Consider the following 21,186-nt stretch of genomic DNA (forward strand, 5'->3'; position numbering starts at 1 on the left):
CTATGACGTGGGGCATGCAGCAATCCGCCATCGGGGTTCTCTATCTGTGTCGTCAGAGAGGCACCTCAGCGTGTCCCCTTTTTGTCACATGCCGTCAGTCGAAAGTCCAGAGTTTTTGTCCCTGTTCGTCCAATTTGCAAGGCACCCCCCCGACTTTGCTCAAGGGAACAGACTCTTGGGTTGCGTTTTTTCTCAGAGTTTGTTTTTCAAAGGGTTTGCGTTCCAGCGGTTCACGAGAAGCAGCAACGTCGGCACACACTAAAGGAAAGTGTTGACACCCTGACCCCCCAATTGGAAGCTGTTTTGAGTAAAACTGAAGGTGAGCGTGCTCACGCCTACTACTATGCATTCAGCCTCCCAATCGGGGTCACCTTTCCAAATCCCAGTTAGCGGTGTCGGCGCTATCGATTTTCTTGACTCACTGAAACTCAAGCTCCAGATCTACCCGCCTTGACCGTAACCATGCCTCGGAAGTCTCAGAAGATTTCCTGCCCTCCTGCCCCCAAGGCAGTACCGCCAAATGTTAGGCCGCAGGTTCAGGGGTGGCTTAACGCCGTTGACAAATACGCATCCGAAGTCTCCGACGGCAAATTCACATCCATGGCCCTGCCAAGCATGACTCTCGATGAGCTGAACGGCTTTCTGCAAGGCTTCTTTCGTCAGCTCAAAAGGAAAGATGGCTACCTGTACCCTCCCACATCCATAGCCACCTGTTTCAGGTCGTTGAACCACTATATCAGGAGCACGCGACAGGATGGGCTGGACTTGAGTAAAGATGAGCGATTTGCAGTATTGCGGGAGCTTGTTGAGACAAGGAAGCTACAAGGAGCAACACTCGCGGGGAGTGAGACGTGGGGAGCGCACGGAACTCGATCCGTCAAGAAGGCTGCAACCAGGCAAACCGCCAAGAAGACTCCAACCCTTCAACCACCAGAACAGAATGCTGGGAAAAGGAAGGAGCGGCCAAGTCCATCTTCCTCAGAGATCAGCGATGTCGAGGATTCTTCTGAGAGCCAGGAAATCGAGATCACGGACAAGGCGGCCGAGCGAACGGAACCCGCCAGCGACAATGCAGTCAAACAGATGGCTATGGAAACAGAGGCACCCAACGTCCGCCTCCACGAGCGGGAAGATACACCCGCCACGGCACACATGATCTCGGAGAGCTCCGTGAACATCTTTTCCGACGCGACCAGCGACGAAGATGAGGAGGACGCAGTTAGCGACACTGATAGGGCCAGCCAGCGAACGTTCGATGACTCCGACTCATACTCAGACCTCAATGTGAACGATCTGAACACAGAGCCCGCCGCGCCCGTGCTTCCGTCCGATCGCACGCTTCCTCCCTGTGAGGAGATGGATGTTGCTCTGCAAAAGATTTTGAGCCAGCGGAAACAAGGAGTCGGCACTAAAGCGACTACGCAAGACCGCAATTTGCAGGCGCTGGAAACACAAGGTTTTAAGACGGTCAGACGACTCGCAAGAAACACGATGATGTTTGGCTGTGACGATCGGCGACTTCGGTCTCCGACTGGTGCTGGCGAAACAGTGAAACTCACGAGCAGTGTGCGGACCAGGGGTGAAAACGGCGCGAGCGGACACCGGCCATTGGATCAAGGCGGAATTCAGAAATCGTCGGAACTCGTGAATCAAGAAAGCCGATCGAGCAATGGCAGCGGCAATCTCATGACAGCAATCCCCGGAATGAGCACGCAATCAGTGCTCCCCGACACCAACCACGGAAACGGGAAGCCCCCCCAGGAAGTTCAACCCCCGGACGTGGTGGGCCCCATCCGGCGACACACCCTTCCGCGCACCCAACTCGCAACCCATAATCCATTCCTGACCTTCCCCAATATCGGGAACATGCTCCCGAACGCCGCGCCCATCGGCATGCTCCGCCCCTACGCCTACTCTCCGAGCACCACCGCGGATCAGCGGATGTACTCGCCGCCAATAAATTCGCCGCCGATTTACTCGCCGCCGCCGCCGCCGCCGCCTACGGCGCCCGTATGGGACTTCCATATGACGGCCGCGGCGTTGCGGGAGGGCGGCGTGTTTGAGGGGTTGGCGGGGTTGCTGATGTCGGCGTCTCGGGAGGGTGGAAGGATTGCGGTGCATTTTGATTCGTAAGCGTGCGCAAGGAACATTCGGCGGATGGGTGTTCGAAACGAAATGGGGGATGAACTTCTGGGAATCCCAAGCCTTCTCACACAACGGCATGAGAAGCTCCTGGGTTTCGAGCAGTGAACACTTTGGTATCACATCTGGATACGGTGGCACTTCATCCCTGACATCCCTGCATTAACGAAACATCTCATCATCCAGCGAGCCGCGAATCCAGACGAGATGCCAACATCATCTTCATTACGTTACGGAACAATGTCTCGGAGGAGTGCTCTGGAAAGACAAGTCATACTCAATGAACAATCGGCATGACAGCTGGATATCCCACGGTGCCGCCTCGTCGCCGCACATCCCTGCTCCCAAGCTACTCATTCCACACCGCAACAAGAGCGTCCGGCGATCAACTATCTTCTTCAACACATTACCCGAACAGTTTTGTCGAAGGTGTAATGTGGGAAAAGTACATGATGATCGTCTCGAAGGAATGAGAATGGAAAGCAGATCCCGACGGACATGGAAGGATTGAACGCTAGCTTTTGATACAGAAAAACCGTGTGAAAGCACCATATACACTAGAAGCGGCGTGCGGCACGAGCATTGTAAAGATTCATTTATATGCGCCTCTTACTAATGTATCTTCCATCACGTTCAACCTTTGCATGGAAAAGGGAGTTCTTTTGAACTTGTCCTTAAATGATTCGAATATATTTTAGCCATAAAAGTCCCAACGTCCGTTCTACGAGCGTAAAACATAGGTTGTAAGATAGGTAAAAGCCCCAAAAATGGTGTCCGTTCCCACTTGCTCACGGAGGCGCACAGCAGATGCACGCTGACTCAACTCAAACTCTTCATAATAGATACTCCAAAAAGGTACCCTCAGACCACCAAATAACAAGATGGCGAAACCTCAACGCTCCCAAACATAACCCACTCACCCCCTCCGCCTCCTTACTCCCTCCCCGTCCCCTAACCTCTCCCCCGGCTCATTCCCCACACACGCCTCCGCACCCGGGGGGAGGAAGCATTCCGCCGTCGGTTTCGCCTCGCCCCCATCATACAAGTCTTCTGTGTCGTCATGGGATGAACGGAGTGTGGAGGGTTGATAGAATAGGATGGGGATGTCGATTTGTGTTGTATGTGAAGAAGAGTTGGGGGGGCGGTGGGTGAGGGTGAGGTGGGCGTAGTGGCGGATTGTTATTACCTCTGTCTGTGGGATGGGGATGGTGAGCATGTCCCTGGAAGTTGCCAAGACGTGTAAAACGGAAACCAAAACCCCCACCTCGATGTTCTCGACGGCCACCACGTCACGATCCAGATCATCGCCCAGAAACGGGACCTTCAGCGTATGACGTTCTTGTTCGGTATCCCCGCCAGATGGGGTATACGTGAACAGCTCATGCAGGACCTCAATCTCCTCAAGCTGTTTGGGTTCCGAGGCGCCCCATGGTGGGCGGAGATGGCCTCTTACTGCCAGGTTATACCTACAAAGAGTTGCGAGTAAGCCCCCAGTCTCAACCCGTCGATCGTTCATTGCAGAAAGGAGAGATAAACGGCACGTACGTACAAGAACTCAAACCGCGACTCCTGCCTCAACGACCACGTAAACCGCTCCACCGCCACCTCCGCCGCACACTCGATCGTCACCGGTACACGTTCCGCGGAGATCGGGATCCGGGTCGGGATGACCACTTTGACGTCCGCCGTGGGCATCCACACCGTCTGTCCCTCTCCATCCCCATCCCCATCCCCTTCCAGAAACTCCAAGCCCCCAACCCGCCCCATCTCCACCCTCCCCGGCCCCCTCCGCACCTGCACCTCCCGTTTGGTCACAACATCCTCCCACGTCCAAAACGGGACGCGCACCCCACACACCGTCGCACTCCGCCACTCGATGGCCGCGAGCACAACGTACTGGATCAACGCGCGTGGGGTTGATGTCGACGGCGGCATGTGGGAAGGGATCTGGAGGCCGAAGTGGAAGGTGTGGTTGCGGGGTGTGAGGGTTGGTGAGGCATCGGAGTGGGAATAGAGGGTGATGGTGCGGTCGATGAGCTTCTGCGGGCCGCGGAGGTTGACGTTGAACTGCGCGGGGGGTTTGTCCGTAGATCACTGGGTTAAAACGCGAAACGTTCTCATTCCCATTTCCCATTCCCCTCCACTACGTACGCAACCCCCCACCACCCACCTCGACTTCATCCAGCTTCGCCACCGCGCCCGCAACGAACCTCAGTTTTATCGCCGCGACCATGCTCAACGCGGTCTTCAGGTGCAAGCGTACATATCCATCCAGCTGCGCGCCTGCTTTGGCGTGGCGATGGGGATGCGCGTTGAGGACGATTTCCGGGTTACGGAGCTGGATGTCGAAGAGTGTGATGCTCGAGGGAGCTGCTTGGGAGGTTATCCAGGAGGTATAGGGGACTGTGGAAGGCATTGCGGAGATCGTTTTGTGCCGGCGCCATGGGAGATCGAGAGGACGGAGTTTGTGAAAACCGCTTCGGTCACGCGTTCTTCGGCCATGTCCGATGCAGCACATGGAAACCCCCCAACACACACCCCTAACCATCATAAGCACAATGTTGAAATGTACAGCCTACGTACAACCACCATTTACGCAAATCTCAATCCAACTCGCGACCATGGGAGTGAAGGGAGAGGAGGGGGGGGGGGGGGGGGGGGGGGTGATATGACTCAGATATGTTGTGTTTGGTGCGAAGTATTTGCAGCAGGGGTATGCGATGTGTACGGAAATAAGGGGCGAGGAATAAGGGGTGAGACTGTTAATCTCTGGAGCAGAAGAAGATCAGATACCAACTGTCCCTCCTCTCCCATCTTCTCCGCTGTATGTTCGATTATATGTGTTTGTGTGGTTGCCGGGTCGGGAGGCGCTGGTTCATGCACGCGGAATGAGTCCATTCGTTCATTCCCCCATACCGTTATCGGGCCTGCCAAAAAGAGCAAAAATCAACATGTTCAGCGAAAAAAGACCCAAATCCAAGCCACAACTCCGTCACGAAAAAACCTACATCTCACTCGGCTTTAACAACCCCGGCACCTGCAACGCCTTCTCCAGCTCGCTCTTCTTCTTCAGTTCCGCCTCGGCTTCCCGCTCGCTCAGGAAAAGCTCGCTGTTATCCGTGCCCGAGAATTCCTACATCCAACAAGCAGGGTCAGTTCACAATCAACGCGTGCAACCGGGGGATGTGATTTCATCATACCTTCAAGGTAACCAAGAAATCACGCAAATTGGTCCTGAACGCCGGTTCGTCTGAGCAGGTGGTGAATAAAGCTACGACGACCTTTTGTATTTGCGCGCTGAACCAAATCAGAAAAGAGTCGTATCAGCTACACACTCCCGAAGAACCTTCCACCCCAACAACATACAAAATCAGCGTTTTCTCTTATCTCACCTCTGCAAATGCGGAAACGCCCTCTGCAACAAATCCATGACATACTCCCCAACAAAGCGCTGGTTGGTCATAGTCGGATCCGGCACCTGCGCGCGGTCAAACAGCGGCACCGTCAGCTTCGGCGGCTGCGTCGTGTCGGCTACCAAGGTGAACATCTCGCGGAGGATCATTGTTTGGAGTTTGAAGCCTAATAAATAAATCACCGACAAGTCAGTAACCGTGCCTTTCTGAATCCCAACCACAACCCACTCCGATACATACCACTCTTATGAAACGGATTCGTCAACACAAAAAACACATCCTGCAACAGACTCAAAAAGTAACTCTGGTAGAACCCGCTCGCGGTCACGGGGTCGGCCAGTTTCTCAAAGTTTGTAAACATCTCTAGGATGATCGTGAGGCCAACGTCGCTGATGTCCCGCATCGTGTGCTTGAAAGCCCACACGATGCTGTCGAGGAAAAGCCGGAATTGGGGGGGTGGGAGGCGGAGGAGGGCTGAAATCAAGGATCTTTTCAGCAGCAGGTAAAGCGGATACGAAGCAGATGTTGGGAGCTCGTTTTGCCCACCTTGGAAACAGTTTTTGTTAATAGCCTGCATCAAGCTAAAGAACCCAACACGATGTTCAGGGTAATCCTCAAAGTTGTTATTGATCATATTCAACGTCGATTCAAACACAGCGTCAAGGATGGCAGGAACCTGCTCGTTCATAGCACTCTGACAAACAACTCAAAAAAGTCAGTGTCATACCTCAACAAACGTCTTCACAAACACACACAAACCACCCACCTCAAGCTTATTAATGATATTCGCCAAAACATGCAACACAAACGCATCCTTCGCCGGCTCGACGCTGCGCGCATAGTCGCTTAGCACCGTCTCGAGGAGGGGCGGGATCAGGTTGTGCATGACGGTGGCGTGGTCTTCCGCTTTGCTGATGTAGGTTTGGACGAGCCGGAGGACGTCCTTTTTTATCGTGCGGAGGACGCGGACTGTTGGTGTTACCGTTGCGATGTATCCTACATGAACAAATACAATTGATTAAAAATCTTGGTTCAAATGCCCAAGAAAGATCCAAGATTGACTCACCTTTGACCTCAATCTGCTGACAAATCAACCCGCCCACCGCAGCATACAGCGCTAGCAAATCCAGGTAGTTGCGCGCAATCTGGATATAGAACGTAGCTCCGACGGACGTGCAGGCGGATATGTTCGTTTTGATGATGTTGGCGAGCATCTTGACCGTTTCCGGATTTTCGAGGATGTTGGGCTCGATGCGCGCTTGGGCTATGTAGTTGTCCCACTATTATTTGAGAGGGAAAGGGGTGATGAGGAAAGCAGAGGGTATGATAATTCCCAGCTAACGAATGTGATCGGTTTCAAAACGTACCGCGCGGTTGGCCCCCTCCATAAACCGATTAATAAGCCGTTCCTGCGCCCTGCGCTCGGACTGCGCAGAGATGATGTACCCGACCGCTTCATAGAATGTATGCAGCTGCGGGGTAGCCAGATCGCTAGTGATGATATCCATCGAGTCGAGTATCTCGTCAATGTACGGCATGTGCTCGTTCAGCTGCTGGGCGACAAAGTGTCGTTTGCATTTTTGCGCGATTTTGATGAAGGTGTCGCATGCCATTTCCTGTACACCTAGAGAAAACAGACCAAAGTTACGTGTAAGTTCCACCAACTCATTTACCGTGTCACGCTCACAAACACTGCTCGCACATTACCTTCATGCATCTCATGCATAAACTCAAACAACTTATTCACAACCGTCTTCAAAAACTTCCAATGCGCCTTCAAGAACCGCGGGTACTGCCCCACAATATACATGATATTCGACGCAACGATCGCTTTATTATCCTTGCCCTTCTTGATCTCGCACAGGCTGAGGAGCTCCTTGATGACCGTGACGAGGAACTTCTTCTCGACTTCTTCTGACATGGCCATGCTGATGGAGCCGATTGCCCAGCAGAGCTTGTTGAGGTTTGTCCAGGACCATTCGGAGCCGTCGGCCTGTGGGAATTGGATATCTGAGTTGGGTTGACATTCGAGAAAGATGTTCGAATGAGAAGTGGGAACCTCACCTGTCCCCTCAGCTTATCCGACATGATCCGTTCCATATCCTCCACATCCAAATGCGTGCAATACACTAGCGTCTCCCGCATACTCTTATACAGCACAATCGTATCACTCTCCTTCAACGACTCTCGCACAACCTCTCCCTCATCGTTCTCGACAACAATGACTTCCTCGGGTTTGACCATCTGCTCAATCATGATGGTGCGCAGCCGGGACAGGACTTCGGGGTACATGTCCTTCCTCATGGGTTGGTTGTTGCCAAAGGAGGAACGGACGCCGGCGAGGTTGAGGAGGGGGACCTCGACGGTTCCGGGGAAGGTGTGTTTTTCTTCGTACAGTTCTCCGACAAGTTTGTACCAGTATTCCAGGCAGATCTTGAACAGCTCCCGATCGTCGACCGCGGAAATGGCGAGCAGGTACCGGTGGCCGATGATGAGATGTTGTTTCAGACTCGTCTCTACGAGGGTGGCGGATTCAAGCGCCTTGACATGTGCACTGAAGAAGCTGGTCAGGAAGAGAGCGAGGTTTTGCACGAACTGCTGGTCGTTGTCCGAAAGGTCGTCCCAAGTGGCTTTGAGGTCAGTCTCCACAGGAAGCATAGCTGGTATGCTCTCCACGGTGATCGAGTATAACTTCACAAACTTTTCATCGTACGCCGGTTCGTGGACTTGGAGGGCCGCAATCTCCGTCAAACACTTCAGAGACACATTTCGAAACACCGGAACGGTGAAAAACCGCCGTTCCAAAACCTCAATAAGGTTGGTCTCAAAGATATACCCCAACGGAATCCAGTTAAGAAACCTCAGCAATGTCTCCAGCGTCGCGTTGATCAAGCTCGGCTTCTGCGCCTTTTCGAGGACTTCGTGGCAGAGCTGGAAAATTTCGGAGAATTCGGCACACATGGTGTTTTTCAGGTTTTTCGCTTTGACGGACGTCATTTGCTCGGCGGAAAAGTCGAAGATCTCCTCGCTGTAGAAGAATCAGGATGTGAGCCCACAGAGTGGTGAGCTGGGTCAAAACTTAAGCACAACATACCTCAGCAGCTTCAGGATGTTCATGTTGTTCTCGCATAGTGAGAGGTTGCTCTTGCTGGCTGTGACGAGCTCCGGGATGAACGTCGGCCAGTTATGTGGCCACTCCTGCTTCAATATCTTTGAAAGCGTTTTCGTCAGCCATGCCAACAATCGGTCCCTTGCATTACGCAGAATACGTACTTGCACCAAAACGATGTTCAATTTCGAAAGCAGCAGGCGGTTCTTCTCCAGTGTCTCGTCGTCGGACGAGTTTTTGATGATGAAAGCAACAATGAAATTTTTGATGCCTAGGGTTTGTGGGACACTGATTGAGCAGGGTGCCAGTGGTCTCTTCCAGGTGTATCCGATCCACGTACCTGCTCGCTGATCTTCCGGCAGGATCTTCCACATGCTCTTGATCAAGTTCTCCAGTATGGACAGTGCGATATACTGCGAGAGGTACGGTGAGAGGTGCCCATCAAACGATCCCAGAGAAGTTTGCCAGACACCTACCTTGGACTGCAAAACCTGTGACCGCTCAAGGATAGCGTCCACCCTCTTCCAAGCGTCGGGGTGCTGCCTGAATTGCTCGAGGACTGTATTCGCCACCGATTGCTGCAACGGGCATCAGTGTCAGTGCCCCCTACACATTCATGTTCCTGGCATCTCACCAAAAGAGGTCTGCGTCGCAGATGACCCTGTCCTTACCTCTGGCCCATACACAAACATGGCGTTAACGACGCCGTCGAACAGCCCAGTGTCTAGATCACCGCTAAAGTCCAAGATGCCCTCCATCGTGATAGTATGAAGCAATTTACAGAGTCGAAGAGGTGAAAGTGTCGATGCTGGTGAAGTAGCCCGCCCTGTTCCTGTATATCCCAAGAGCGTTTGTGCTTTCTCAGAGAGTAACGGCTGTCCCGTTCCCGAAGTTGTGGGAGAAAGCGGAAGGAAGTTCGAAATGGACCGGTTGCAGTGAACACCTGGTCCGTGTGAGTAGGTTAGGTATATGTAGCGGCTTCACTTGTGGTGGGCAACAGAAGACGCAGGCTGGTGGCGGAGGAAGGGGTTGGTTGCTAGTGCCAGGAAGCGCACGGCAAACGGTTGCGTTGGCATGGAGGCAGGACCGGGAGGGGGTTGGGAAAGGGCCCTCGAGACGGATCCGCTCGCTGGATAAACAACCGCTGCTAAACCGCTTCCTTACGCGCTGTCCCCACCACCCCGCCCGCTATCCTTGACTTGGAATCCTCTGTTCCCCTTCATCCAAGTTCTCTTCGGTCTTCTTCCGCGCCTTTCCTTCAGCCAAAACGTTGACATTCATTGATGCAGAGCCTCTACACCCTTATAGAGCGTGCACGTCAAATGGCATTTACTACAGAACTAGCCATCGGACTGACCAGTCTCTCCTCTTTTCGACCGACACTCCGAGTCGGCAACCCGTCTCGTCAGTCAAGTCCATCTAGATATGCTGTCATTGCTCGCAAACATCACCCTCCACAATACAAAGTGGATCGAGACATGCCTTTGGTTGCGTGCATCCCCAAGCTCCTCCATCTTTCATCATGATTATGTGCGAGGTGAAGCCAGTGCTCTCGAAAGCAACATGTGAAGGAGACTTGGCGAGTTCCTTGGCCGGCTTTCTTGAATATGTGCGCAAAGCAGTCCGCTCGTAACTCTGAATGCGGGGCGGGCGATGGATGGTGAGCATTTTTAGCATTCATGTTGATTCATCGCTCTTCGCTCTATATGTTTTGTGTCCGAAGTCGAGCGTGCTTTCGGACATCGCCAGGACATCGTGCACATCCGTCCCACAGTCGCGAGGAGATCCCACGCACTTACTCCTGTCGGCCGGCTCGACCTTGAGGTTCGTCCCGCACTTCGAGGTCTGCTGTCCCGTGTAGCCGGTGGGACAGGGCGCCGACACAGGCATGTCCACCTTCGTGTCTGCGAAAACGCCGTCCGATGGGCAAGTCATCGGCACACATCCTGACGTGTTTGTATCCCAGATGCCGGTATCTATGCACGTCCCGAGCAGACTGCCGGTGTAGCCCGCAGGGCATGATGCCGTTGCCGTATAGTTGATGCCTCTGGTGGGGAACGTGCCGTTATCCAGGCATTGCGTAGGCTTAGGGATGCACTGGGATTGATCGATCACGAACTGGCCGTTGACACATTTGGCCGACCGTTTCCCGGTGAATGCGTACGGACATGAAGCCCATTGCACAGTGCCATCCGGGACCGGAGTCCAGAGGCCACTAGTGTCCTTGCAATCTTGCGGCAAGGCCACACATTGGCTGTCGTCGATGTAGTTGGAGAAAGTCCCGTCCTCCTTGCACAGCGCATATCGCAGGCCGCTGTAGCCGACCCGACACGGGGCCGCGCCCTTCTCACCCGACTTGGTTGCCGGCCACACTACGCCGTTGACCTCGGTCTTAGGGCAGTCTGTCGCACGAGAGCATCCGTCCATTGTACTGCTATTCTCGAACCCCTGAAGGGTGCACTTAGTCCTCCGCATGCTCCTATAACCAGTCAGACAAGGCGCCTCGCTGTAGCCGCCAACGGACAGCTCGGGAAACCCCCCGTCCGCATCGCATTTCTTTGCACGGCAATCAGAGACGTACGACTCCGCATCGGTGCCCCAGGTCCCGTCCGGTTTGCAAAATTGTTTGGAGAACGTCCCGGTGTAATAGTCACTGGGGCATCCCGCAATCTCGCTCCATTGGCCCGGTTTCCTCCTTGGGTGAACGTCTCGTTAGGCGGACAGTCAGGCGCCGGCGTGGTTCCGCCTGAAGCCTCAGTGCTGCTCTCGGATTGGGCGGGGTGCTGCTCTCGTTGCTCACAGTCTTGGGGCGGAGGAAGTACCACCCGCCGCTTAACCCGGTCGCCATCAGACAGCTGCAGAGCAGGGCCACAAACAGGACAATAATAGTCACCATGGTGTGCTTGTGGACGTGCGATGATAAAAAAAACGCGACCTCCAGTGGAGTGCAGGTATTCGTATAAAGGGTAACGCGCCGGCACAACAAAAGTCATGGCTTCTCTAGGTGTCCTGTCCCTCGATACCGAGCACCGCTTTATGACCGAGTTCCATGAATATGACATACCTCTCACCAAGACGAACATAACCGAAGCGAAGGAGATCCTGTCAGATCTGCTCAGGACGTCGGATACACGCATGGTGGCGATCGTAGCCAACGAACGCTTGCGGCGATTCATGAGCACGCCAGTTCCGGATGCAGATGAGGACATCAAGCTGAAAATCGTGGCCAGCGTCGTTGAGGTTTACCGTGCGCTGGCACATAGGCTGCTCTCGTAGGCTCATTCGCGCAATGTACATGCACGGTTAGCTAACTGTAGTTCACCGTCGTGGAATGTCTTGTTTACAAAAACCCCGTAAGGCGCCCAGAGTGCGTCATTCCAGCGCCTGAATGCCTCCTTGGCGCGATCACTACTTAGAGCACGCCTCAGCCGGCGCAACGCGTGATACGACCGAATGCATCGCACGTAGCGGTTAGGATGGATCTTGATGCACGCGATGGGTTGCCTTTGAAGTATTATCCGGTTGAATGCCCTGCCGTTTACATTCGTTCGTGTATTGCTCGTTGAAAGGTTGACATATTTCCATTCGGAAATATCATTATGCTTGATGAAGACATCAGACAGATCTGTTGAGTATCCTATGAGGTACTCGTTCCCCAAATGATATGTATGCAAAGTTCTCCCGCCTCTAGTGGCATGTTCGTTTAGCTGACAGTTCTTTGCTAAACCTGCCTTGGGCAAATGCAGATAGTCCTCAAAGTAATATATGATGTATTTGTGTCCGAGCCAGTGGAGGTATGGGGCATTGCTGTTGTCGTCGCAACGAGGCGGTTAGGGATATATGACTGAGTTGACGGCACAATGCGTTGTACGTAATCGAATCCAGAACTCCGACGCGTTGTTTGACAGTGAAACCAGGGCCGTGGAGCCGGTCAAACAGCATCTCTCGGAGACAGTAGCCGAAAGCCGACTTGTGGGAGGATTCACGCGCTTCTCTATAGAGTGAGTTGATCAGCCAGTAACAGTATCGAGACGATGATACCTCGAGAAGGTCTTCCCAGCAACATTTAGCCGCGGCTAGATGTCTCAGGGAACCTACTGCGCAAAGGGTATCGTTGGAGAGAACAAAAGGTGGCCTTGCTTCTCCATCCTCGATCCTCTGCAAACTGTAAACGGAAAAGCCATGGCGGACATCATCAAGTTACTCGCTGCGCTCGACACCGCAAGTTGCGCCAACGTTTCCTACTTCACGCTCGCTGGCAAGTCGTTCATCGGAAGAGTCGTGTACACCTTTCCTGCGAACCCGACATATTTCGACGTTATCACCGAGTACCATGGGAATCTTGTGAAATTCAAGCTGTGGAATTCTACACACTGGAAAACGAGAGTAACGCCGAAAACAAACGACATCATACGATTCACTGTGATTGGTTTTTCACCGGAGTACGGAGAGGGCTTGCTGGATTGTACTATAGAAGAGAAGCTAGAAGCGATCTGATAGTGTTTGAGTATAGGCATTATTGAGTTTATACAAAGTTCTACTCGCTCTCACACGTCTCGTCTATCGGTATCTGACCAAAGGTGCGCAGAGCGCCGACGTACTCTCGGAAATGAGACTTCTGGAATACCTCGCCTCCGATCAATAAGTGAGCGAATGTCACCGAGTCCAAGGGGATCCCGGGGTCCAAGGAGATCCTACAAGCTGTTGCCGCGATTTGGCCAGAAATAACATCACCGCAGTAGCCTTCCGCGCGAAATAACAGCCTTCCGCGCAGAATAATCACCGCTGCCTGCGAAGCTCTCACAACGTTCCAACGCTGCGCGACTGCTCAAGGAGTCTGAAGGCTCGGACATATGAATCCGCTGCGTCGTCGGCAAACACCCTTTCCCTCCACAATCTCAGCATTTCAAGATCAAGACCAAGATTCCGTGGCCCATTCGCCTTTCATATCGTCGCTCTGTCCCCCGCGCGCTCTCTCGGAGAAGGAGAAGGAGGTATCGCCGACAAGGGTAGAACATTGCGTCGTCAATACAACGAAGAATATCTAAGGGTAAGCTTTATTATCCATTTGAACTGGGTATCAGGGTGCCGTCGCCTCATTGTTTGCTATTACGTACGCTAGCCATGACCAAGCGGAAACGAGACAACAAAGAGAACACGGCTGAAGTCACCAAAACCCAGAAGCCCCGCCTGCAAGGTTGGTGTGGTGTGTCCATCTCATTGAACTAAGCGGTGGCCGTTCATTGGGGAAGCTACGCTACGGCCGTAGGCTGGTGTGGTGTGGTGTGGTATATATCGTCCAGTGGGTCACTGGCTTACCCAACACATCACCCAGAGACACCAACCATTCCGCCGGACTACGCTCGTTTCAAGAAACGATGGCTCAACAACCTCCTACGGCAACTGACGAACAAAAGCAGAATGCGCATCGCTGCTTTCGATCTTGACGCCGTGATACCCACGCTTTCCGCTAAACGTCAACCCAACACAATCACGAAACAAGGAAACGTCATAAGAAAGAAGACTCCCCAATGAGTTTATATGAACGAGATCTCGTTGCCGTCCTCCAGCACCCGGTCTTGGATAGAGGTATGAGCTAAATAGGAATGCTTTCCTTTCCGAGGAAAAGGTCCAATGCACTTCCAATCCCCAGCCATCTGCGTTGCAGAAGATGCAAAGGGCCTCCCGCTGTTCGCGTACGTCAATAACGCCGTTCATACGACAAATATCGCCGATTTGAACAAAGCCATCCAGCAAATGATGGTAGAATACCCAACCAGCCTACTGAAGATGGACGATGCACGTCATGTAACATTCCCAGGGCAACCGAAAGAATACGGAGCATGTAATCTGGGAATCTGGCAAGCGCAAGCGGCAACAGTGCCTTCCATCTCTGCCGAATCCGCCGTCTACCGTCACACAGCGGCTCAGAGCTTTCTGTGCTCCGAGGTCTTCCGGCGGCTCTGTTTCTCAGTTAGTCTGATGTTCGACAAGGTCGACCCGGGCATGGCAAAAGAATACCGGGAAGCGTTCAAACGGATGGCACCAGAGCATCAAGGATTCTGGGCTTCAAACCCCTACCAGAATTCGTTCGCGATGGTTGTGCTTGTCATCCACGAGTACGTTCTCAAGCATCGTGACCTGAAGGACGCCAAACACGGATGGTGTGCTGTCGTGTGCCTCGGCGACTTCAAAGACGTTAAATTCTGTCTTCCCGGTCTGGGGTTGCGTATTCCTTTTCAACCTGGCGATATTTTGTTCATTCGCTCCTTTGCTTTGGAACACATGGTTCGCAAGTGGCAACCGGGCTATCGATACACTATTGTGTTTAAAATGCACCAGCTGATTCTGAATGGAACCCCTGTTTAGTTTACGTCTCCTCGCCATAGCTCGTTTACGCCATGTTCTTTTCATCCCAAATCATGCATACATCAACAGTAACCTCATATGTAAAGCTTCCCCAATGGAGGAGTGGGCGGATGTTTGCGAAATGCCCGCGAGAAAGCTGAACGGATTGTGCGACGCGCGCGTTTGCTCACAAGTCCCGCCCGCCCACTTTGGAAGGGCCTCAAAAGTCTTCGAACGCCCCCTTAACAAACCCATTGATTCCCATTGCACTCCTTCCCCTCAGCACCTCATATTGCAACTGCTGCCACTCCCTCCAGGAAGAGCCTCCGACGGTCCATAGTGTACGTCGAGTCAACAGGCTCAAGCCCCGCTCGCTGATCAAGTTCCGCCTGCTCGCGTCGCCCATCGCCGCCCACGTCACCACCAAAACACACACAAATCTCAACAATGAAACATCCACTTCTCGCCGCCCTCCCCTTCCTATTCACCACCCCATCCGCCCTCGCCCAAATCGACACACCCCTCGGCCCCTTCCACCTCACCACCCTCGGCGCAACGCTCCTCAACCGCTTCGTCCCCGAGCTATGGACCGACCTGGGCCTGTTTCGGCACACGGTCAAGAATGTCGGGCAGAGGGCGTGTGTTCGTCTCACCGATGGAGACGACGCAGGGAAGGCGTTTGGGGCCGCATATCCCGTGAATGTAGAAGACATCGCCATGGACCGGGTGGGAAAGATCGCATTCATGGGCTCCGACCCCGTCCGCCGGAAAGCTGACGGGTCGCGCGGGTGGATGCCCGGTAGTGGGTTTCTGGACGCGGAGTTTGGGAGTAGCGCCGAGGGGGCTGTTTGGGCGTACCATTACGGGAAAAGTGAGGGTGGGATGACAAAGCTGGAGATCGAGCCCCCGTTGCCGAGTTTCCACCCGCATGGGATGGCGAGTCTGAGACTGGAGAACGGGACCGTGCGGCTCTTTGTGGTGAATCATAGGGCGGAGGTGCCGTATAACAAGACGGCGCTGTACTCGGTCGTCGAAGTGCTCGATTATACCCCCACCACCTCCTCTTTGGATGAACCACAAGAACGACACACGAAACTCAACCACATCACAACCATCCAACACCCCCACATCTACACCCCAAACAACCTCTCCCCCATCTCCCCGACCGCCTTCTACGTCTCGAACGACCACGCCGCCCGCTCCGGCACCCTCCGCACCCTCGAGGAGTTCGCGCAGTACCCCTCCGCGTGGCTCACCTACTGCGACTTCACCCGGTCCGTGGACTGTTCGGTGGCGTACACGGGTCTACGCAGCGCCAACGGGGTCGCAACGGACGGGAAGGGGCTGGTGCTGGTGTCGGAGGTCAGCGGGGGGGACGTGCTCGCGTTCCGGCACCACCCGTCCACAGATAGCCACACACCCCCGCATCTCGAACTCACCACCCGATACAACCTCGACTACGTCCCCGACAACATCGGATACGACCCCGTCACGGACACATTCACCCCCGTCGGACACCCCCGCGCGCTCGCGTTCCTCGCCTTTGCGGAGGGCCACGCACCCACCGCCCCGTCGTGGGCGGACGCCATCACCGCGGATGGGAGCATTAGCAGGGTGTGGAGCGATGACGGCGGGGTGGTGGCGGGGTCGACGGTGTTTGAGGTCGATGTGGAGGAGGATGTGGCGTTCGTGAGCGGGGTGTATGATCAGCGCGGGGTGGTTAGGTGTCGCGTGCCGGAGGGGTTTGGGCGGTGATGCGGGGGGTTCTGAATTCAGCTTGATGTAGATTTGGTGTAGGATAGGACTGTTTTTGAGAATCGTAGGATAGCGGTTGGGGGCGGAGATGGAACACATGGATGTTTCGTAGACGAGAAACGTGCTGTAAATGTACAATCTTGCGTCATTTATACGCGAGTCCCATCGCGAGAAAACGAGAAATGATGTGACAACCGCAACCTCGGGACAATACTCCACCGGACAGAGGCTTATGCGTCCCGTTCCATCTAAGAGCGAAAACGGCCGCGCGCCAATAGTCGGAAGCAAATGGGTAGCCCGTCCTCATTCTTGCCAGCATGACATGACAAGCAAGCCAGGGATGCGTCTGTGAGCCGCATTTGGTACGCAAAAGCGGGGATGTGGGCCTCCAGATAACTAAATAGCAGATTCCCGGCGTATCCCATCTCATATAAGGCATGCAAAAAAGTATGTGTGAAACAATGTTGTGTATGTAATATATACATAGATAAAAATAAAAGGGGATCGAAGGGTGAACTGAAGCAAGCGGGTTGGTGGGGTGTTTTCTATGCGGGTTGTGTGTGGAAAATATGTGGAATGTGTGGGGTTGGGATTCTGAAGGTGGATGCGGCGAAAAGGCCGCAACAGTATGGGACGTGTAGGACGGTGAGAGGGTTGTTTATGCCATGCTGTGGTCGGAAGAGAAAATACGTCAATGAGATGATCGTTTGTTGATAAACGTATAGACGTGTCTCAAAACACATACCTGTCAATAAGCGAATCCCTCATCTGATTCACAATATACGTCGGCTGAGCATCCTGCAGCTTGAAGATGCTTTCTATCACACTCAGCTCCGTCGACGTCGTATCCAGCCCAGAGAACGCGCTCCAGTCGTTCACCACCAACCCAGCTCCAATCAAGTCCGAACCGCGGTTGACCGTTCCCGCCACCAACGGAATCTGCAACAGCGACGAGAGCTCGTCCTGGTCCTCCACGGAGGTCTTTGGGTGCACGAGGCCGCCCTGGTTTGAGAGCGCGCAGTAGGATCCGACGAGGACGTTGCCTGCGATGGTTTGTCGGAAGACTTCGACTTTGAGTGCGTCGGCGATGATTTCTTCCGTCTCGCGGTCGACGTCTGGGTGCACTAAGGCGACGTAGTCGTTGCAGGCGATGACGTTGCCGAGGGCGGAGAGACGCTCTTCGACGCGTTGGATGGCGACGGTGTCGGGGAGGGAGTTGCGAAGGTGCTGCATTTCTTGGTCGGTGGTGGTGTTGGGGAGGAGGAGGCCGTGGCGGTTTCCGGCAGTCAAGCGGCCGATGATACGGGTGCCGCCGATGGAGGTGTGGACGACGGGGACGACGTCTGCGAGCTCGGATTCGAAGACGCTAAGTGAGAGAGGAGGGAAGGATAGAGATTGAGAAGGTGTCTTGTACGGCTTTGCATACGAAAAAGGCTTGTTCGAGAGAATGGGCTGATCTCCTGCAATTCCACGGGGAGCTTCCTCGCCAGCGGGATTCTCCATGGGCTGAACCCTTCTAGTGACCTCCGTGCTTTCCATACTCTCAACCATCCTCCCTATATCATCCCCCACTTCCACGTCCATTCCGATCCGCATTCCAACTCTGCCATTCCTCCTTCTCACAACTCCAGCGTCCCCTTCCAAAGTTCCCTGCCGTGCGGGCGGAATCCGGATATGTACCTGTAGAAGTTCTCAGAGCCGCCGATAGCGACGAGAGCGTACGAGTTTGTGAGACGGGAGAAGACCCCAATGTCGTTGCTGTTTTCGAATTGAGCACCTGTTCGAAACCATGCGTGAGTAGGAGCGGACGGTGGGAAGTGGCACTCATTTGACCTTACGAGTAGCCATTTTGGGTGAGTTTTCGGGGGGGTTGTTGGGGGAGTAGTTGACGGGGGTTGGGTGGAGGTAAAGAGGAAGGGGGTTAGGTCGAGTAGGACGACGACTGCCAGTTGCCAGACCGTCTGTCTGTGTGTGTTTTGTGTTTGCTTTTTGAACTTTTGCGAAGGGATTTCTCAACGCGCTGGTCCACCCACCCTCCCCCTACTGCGAGACTCCTATTGTGGAGCCTCCTCGCAAATCAGATTAGAACCCGCGCGGGCTGCTAAGTAAATCATGTCATGTCCGTCTTGCTCTCTCTGCATGACTCGTCAGACTGACTGCGCGAATAGATAAATCATCTGTCTGCCACAGGGTCCCACGTGCAGGGGCGGGAGCGCGCAACCCTAACCCCCCCGGGCGCAACCCAAACGGGCGTTGGCGAAGCGCTCCCGTTGGGACCCGACCGACGACAACAACAATCCTCGTCTTGACCCCCCCCAGAACGTCGACCTGTCGTTGCGCTATCTCCCCCCCTCCCCATCCTTCCTCATATACCGCACACGCAGCAAAGATGGCAACCCCCGCCACTCGCCAGGCCGTCAAGGTCGACTGGGCCACTCTCGGCCAGAAGCTCAAGCCGGACACCCTCGCCGCCGTAAACGCTTTCCGCAGAAGGCACATCGAACTCACAAAGACCGTCGCCGATCTCAAGGACCACGCTACCGTCATCGACTTCAACCACTACCGCTCGGTGCTGAAGAACTCGAAGGTGGTCGACGACGCTGAAAGGGCTTTCACTAGCTTCAAACCGGCGACTTACGACCTCAGGGAGCAGATTCGTGCGCTCGACGCCCAGCAGCAGAAGGCGGTATGTATGGACGCAGAGAGGAGGGAGAGATACTTAGCAGAGCCCGCGGGATACCGAGTGCGGTTGATTCGTACAAGGGAGCCAAAGCGGTGATGGTGATTTCGCGCAAGGGTCGCTGCGAGCTAGGACGAGTGCTGACCGCGGCGAGCGAAGCGAGGTGCAGGGATGCTTGAGGCCGACAGCCCTATGGGTGCCCGCGAGGGCGACCAGAGCAAACCCTCCGCGAGGAGTAGTGAGCCCGAGCGGAGCGAGTTGCCATTGCGCCTTTGGCGCAATGCTTCCCCCACAACGGTTTTTTAGCGAGCATCGCCGAGCGTTGCGCTTTTTGCGAGCGAAGCGAGCACGCTCCGCCCACCGCAACCCAGCACTCTTGTCGCGAGCGGAGGGAGCAGGTTATCGCTTTCATCCGTCATCTCCGAGATTCCCACCGGAATTGCCACGCATCTGAGTCCACCAGTCCGAAATTCCCACAAACTCATGATCCCATCTCTCTCTCAATCTTAGGTCGCGGCAGCGCAAAAGACGCAGCAAAAAGTGAAAGGCGAGGTAGACGAGCTCAAGGTTCTGTTGACCAACATCGAGACGGCCCGCCCCGTCGACCAGCTCACCGTCGACGACGTCGCAAAGGCTTACCCGGAACTCGACAAGACCGTCGAGAAGATGGTCAAGCGTGGTCAGTGGAAGGTGCCTGGTTACTACGAGAGGTATGTATTCTAGGGATTTCGCTGGGAGTGGATTTTGGGAATGTGGGAGGAGATTTGGGTCGGGGTGTGGGGATTTGGGACAATGGGAGGACCAAGAGGAGGGATTGGGGTTTCTGGATGAGGGAGAAGAGGAGCATATTGCGAAACTCTCACGCCACAATCGACATCGATAAGCACAAACTAACAAAATCCTCCTCCTCCCCTCTTCTCACACAGGTTCGGCGAATTCATCGTCGGTTTCTAAGCTGCGCATTCGCGACTTGGCCTTCGTTTAGACCTAAAATCTCTTGAAACCACCACCCATGGATATACACCCACAACCATTATACAAAACTACAGGATATCTACCCAACCTCGCTTGTGCCTATCGCTATTTGTGTGGTCTTCTGTGGGGGATTTGGGAAGATTTGCGGGCCGGTCGGCAGGGAAAAAGAGACAGGTTCACGGAAAAGAGCGAATTTATCCATTTGGGGCGTCCTGAAAACGCAGAGGGCAAAAATGGTCCAGGCACACGGGAGGTGAAAAAAAGCGAGCCTCTTCCGTCCGTCCAGCTGGGACTCTGGAAGACAACCGGTTTACCTCCCCGCTACTCCCAAATCCCCTAGGGGCGGTTCCCTTGGTTAGGGGGTTCAGACATGGAACTCCCCCCTCGTCCAATTGTAGCAGTCACATAAACATGACTATACACAGTCCGAGACCCACAAATGTATTGACGCCCCCAAAAAACACAGAAACGGTACATGCGAGGAACCAAGGACTCCATACATACGCCATTCCAATTTTTTTTTGCCCTCCCGACATCCACAAACGACTCGCCATGAAAACACACCCTGACCCTGAACATGGGAGAGATGGCACGCCGGGGGGGATATCCAGTGGGGGATCAATGTATCGGATATGGGGGCGTTGGGGACGGCGGGACTACTAACTGGGTGCGTGAGATACCGGCGGCGGGTGTGCGGGGGTTGGGGAAGGTAGATAGAATTCGCAAACGGGGTGTATTCTGAGCGGCCATGTAGATCTGCGCAA

The 21,186-nt window shown here is 54.2% G+C and overlaps 7 protein-coding genes across 7 annotated transcripts; 3 read left to right on the forward strand and 4 right to left on the reverse strand.

Annotated features, from left to right (window-relative positions):
- Positions 1-462: 462 nt before the first annotated feature.
- Positions 463-2,133, forward strand: EV422DRAFT_562612 (uncharacterized protein; the record flags this gene model as incomplete). Its single annotated transcript, XM_053071969.1, has 1 exon — positions 463-2,133. The coding sequence occupies one exon, from the start codon at positions 463-465 to the stop codon at positions 2,131-2,133; it is 1,671 nt and encodes a 556-aa protein (XP_052929800.1).
- A 925-nt stretch (positions 2,134-3,058) lies between these two features.
- Positions 3,059-4,558, reverse strand: EV422DRAFT_562613 (uncharacterized protein; the record flags this gene model as incomplete). Its single annotated transcript, XM_053071970.1, has 4 exons — positions 3,059-3,334; positions 3,407-3,608; positions 3,692-4,209; positions 4,313-4,558. 4 exons carry the CDS (start codon positions 4,556-4,558, stop codon positions 3,059-3,061), a joined length of 1,242 nt encoding a protein of 413 aa, XP_052929801.1.
- A 310-nt stretch (positions 4,559-4,868) lies between these two features.
- EV422DRAFT_1150 (armadillo-type protein) lies at positions 4,869-9,835 on the reverse strand. The gene is made up of 15 exons (XM_053064631.1): positions 9,336-9,835; positions 9,141-9,242; positions 9,005-9,077; positions 8,829-8,935; positions 8,650-8,765; positions 7,620-8,583; positions 7,263-7,548; positions 6,923-7,179; positions 6,622-6,835; positions 6,322-6,551; positions 5,796-6,249; positions 5,535-5,721; positions 5,343-5,439; positions 5,151-5,275; positions 4,869-5,069 (listed from the first exon to the last, which is right to left on the reverse strand). Exons 1-15 carry the CDS (start codon positions 9,420-9,422, stop codon positions 5,045-5,047), a joined length of 3,324 nt encoding a protein of 1,107 aa, XP_052929802.1. The 5' UTR covers positions 9,423-9,835; the 3' UTR covers positions 4,869-5,044.
- A 506-nt stretch (positions 9,836-10,341) lies between these two features.
- EV422DRAFT_562615 (uncharacterized protein) lies at positions 10,342-11,091 on the reverse strand (the record flags this gene model as incomplete). The annotated part of the gene is made up of 1 exon (XM_053071971.1): positions 10,342-11,091. The coding sequence occupies one exon, from the start codon at positions 11,089-11,091 to the stop codon at positions 10,342-10,344; it is 750 nt and encodes a 249-aa protein (XP_052929803.1).
- A 4,156-nt stretch (positions 11,092-15,247) lies between these two features.
- On the forward strand, positions 15,248-17,024 carry EV422DRAFT_510649 (uncharacterized protein). The gene has a single exon (XM_053068945.1). The coding sequence runs from the start codon at positions 15,460-15,462 to the stop codon at positions 16,765-16,767; it is 1,308 nt and encodes a 435-aa protein (XP_052929804.1). The 5' UTR covers positions 15,248-15,459; the 3' UTR covers positions 16,768-17,024.
- A 166-nt stretch (positions 17,025-17,190) lies between these two features.
- On the reverse strand, positions 17,191-18,754 carry EV422DRAFT_510650 (uncharacterized protein). Its single transcript, XM_053068946.1, has 4 exons — positions 18,606-18,754; positions 18,448-18,544; positions 17,513-18,133; positions 17,191-17,435 (listed from the first exon to the last, which is right to left on the reverse strand). The coding sequence occupies exons 1-4, from the start codon at positions 18,613-18,615 to the stop codon at positions 17,426-17,428; spliced, it is 738 nt and encodes a 245-aa protein (XP_052929805.1). The 5' UTR covers positions 18,616-18,754; the 3' UTR covers positions 17,191-17,425.
- Positions 18,755-19,156: 402 nt separating this feature from the next.
- Positions 19,157-20,170, forward strand: EV422DRAFT_490627 (uncharacterized protein; the record flags this gene model as incomplete). Its single annotated transcript, XM_053067476.1, has 2 exons — positions 19,157-19,453; positions 19,958-20,170. 2 exons carry the CDS (start codon positions 19,157-19,159, stop codon positions 20,168-20,170), a joined length of 510 nt encoding a protein of 169 aa, XP_052929806.1.
- Between the last annotated feature and the right edge of the window lie 1,016 nt (positions 20,171-21,186).

This window comes from Fimicolochytrium jonesii (assembly GCF_025526975.1).
Source record: "Fimicolochytrium jonesii strain JEL569 chromosome Unknown EV422scaffold_1, whole genome shotgun sequence".
Taxonomy (NCBI): Eukaryota; Fungi; Chytridiomycota; class Chytridiomycetes; order Spizellomycetales; family Powellomycetaceae; genus Fimicolochytrium; species Fimicolochytrium jonesii.

Coding starts and splice junctions, on each gene's coding strand:
- EV422DRAFT_1150 (XM_053064631.1), bottom strand. CDS start 9,422: ATGGAGGGCATCTTGGACTTTAGCGGTGATCTAGACACTGGGCTGTTC. Junction 8,584..8,649: donor AACATCCTGAAGCTGCTGAG/GTATGTTGTGCT, acceptor ATTCTTCTACAG/CGAGGAGATCTTCGACTTTT. Junction 7,180..7,262: donor TATGCATGAGATGCATGAAG/GTAATGTGCGAG, acceptor TGTTTTCTCTAG/GTGTACAGGAAATGGCATGC.
- EV422DRAFT_510649 (XM_053068945.1), top strand. CDS start 15,460: ATGAAACATCCACTTCTCGCCGCCCTCCCCTTCCTATTCACCACCCCA.
- EV422DRAFT_510650 (XM_053068946.1), bottom strand. Junction 18,134..18,447: donor GGCTCTGAGAACTTCTACAG/GTACATATCCGG, acceptor TCTCTCACTTAG/CGTCTTCGAATCCGAGCTCG.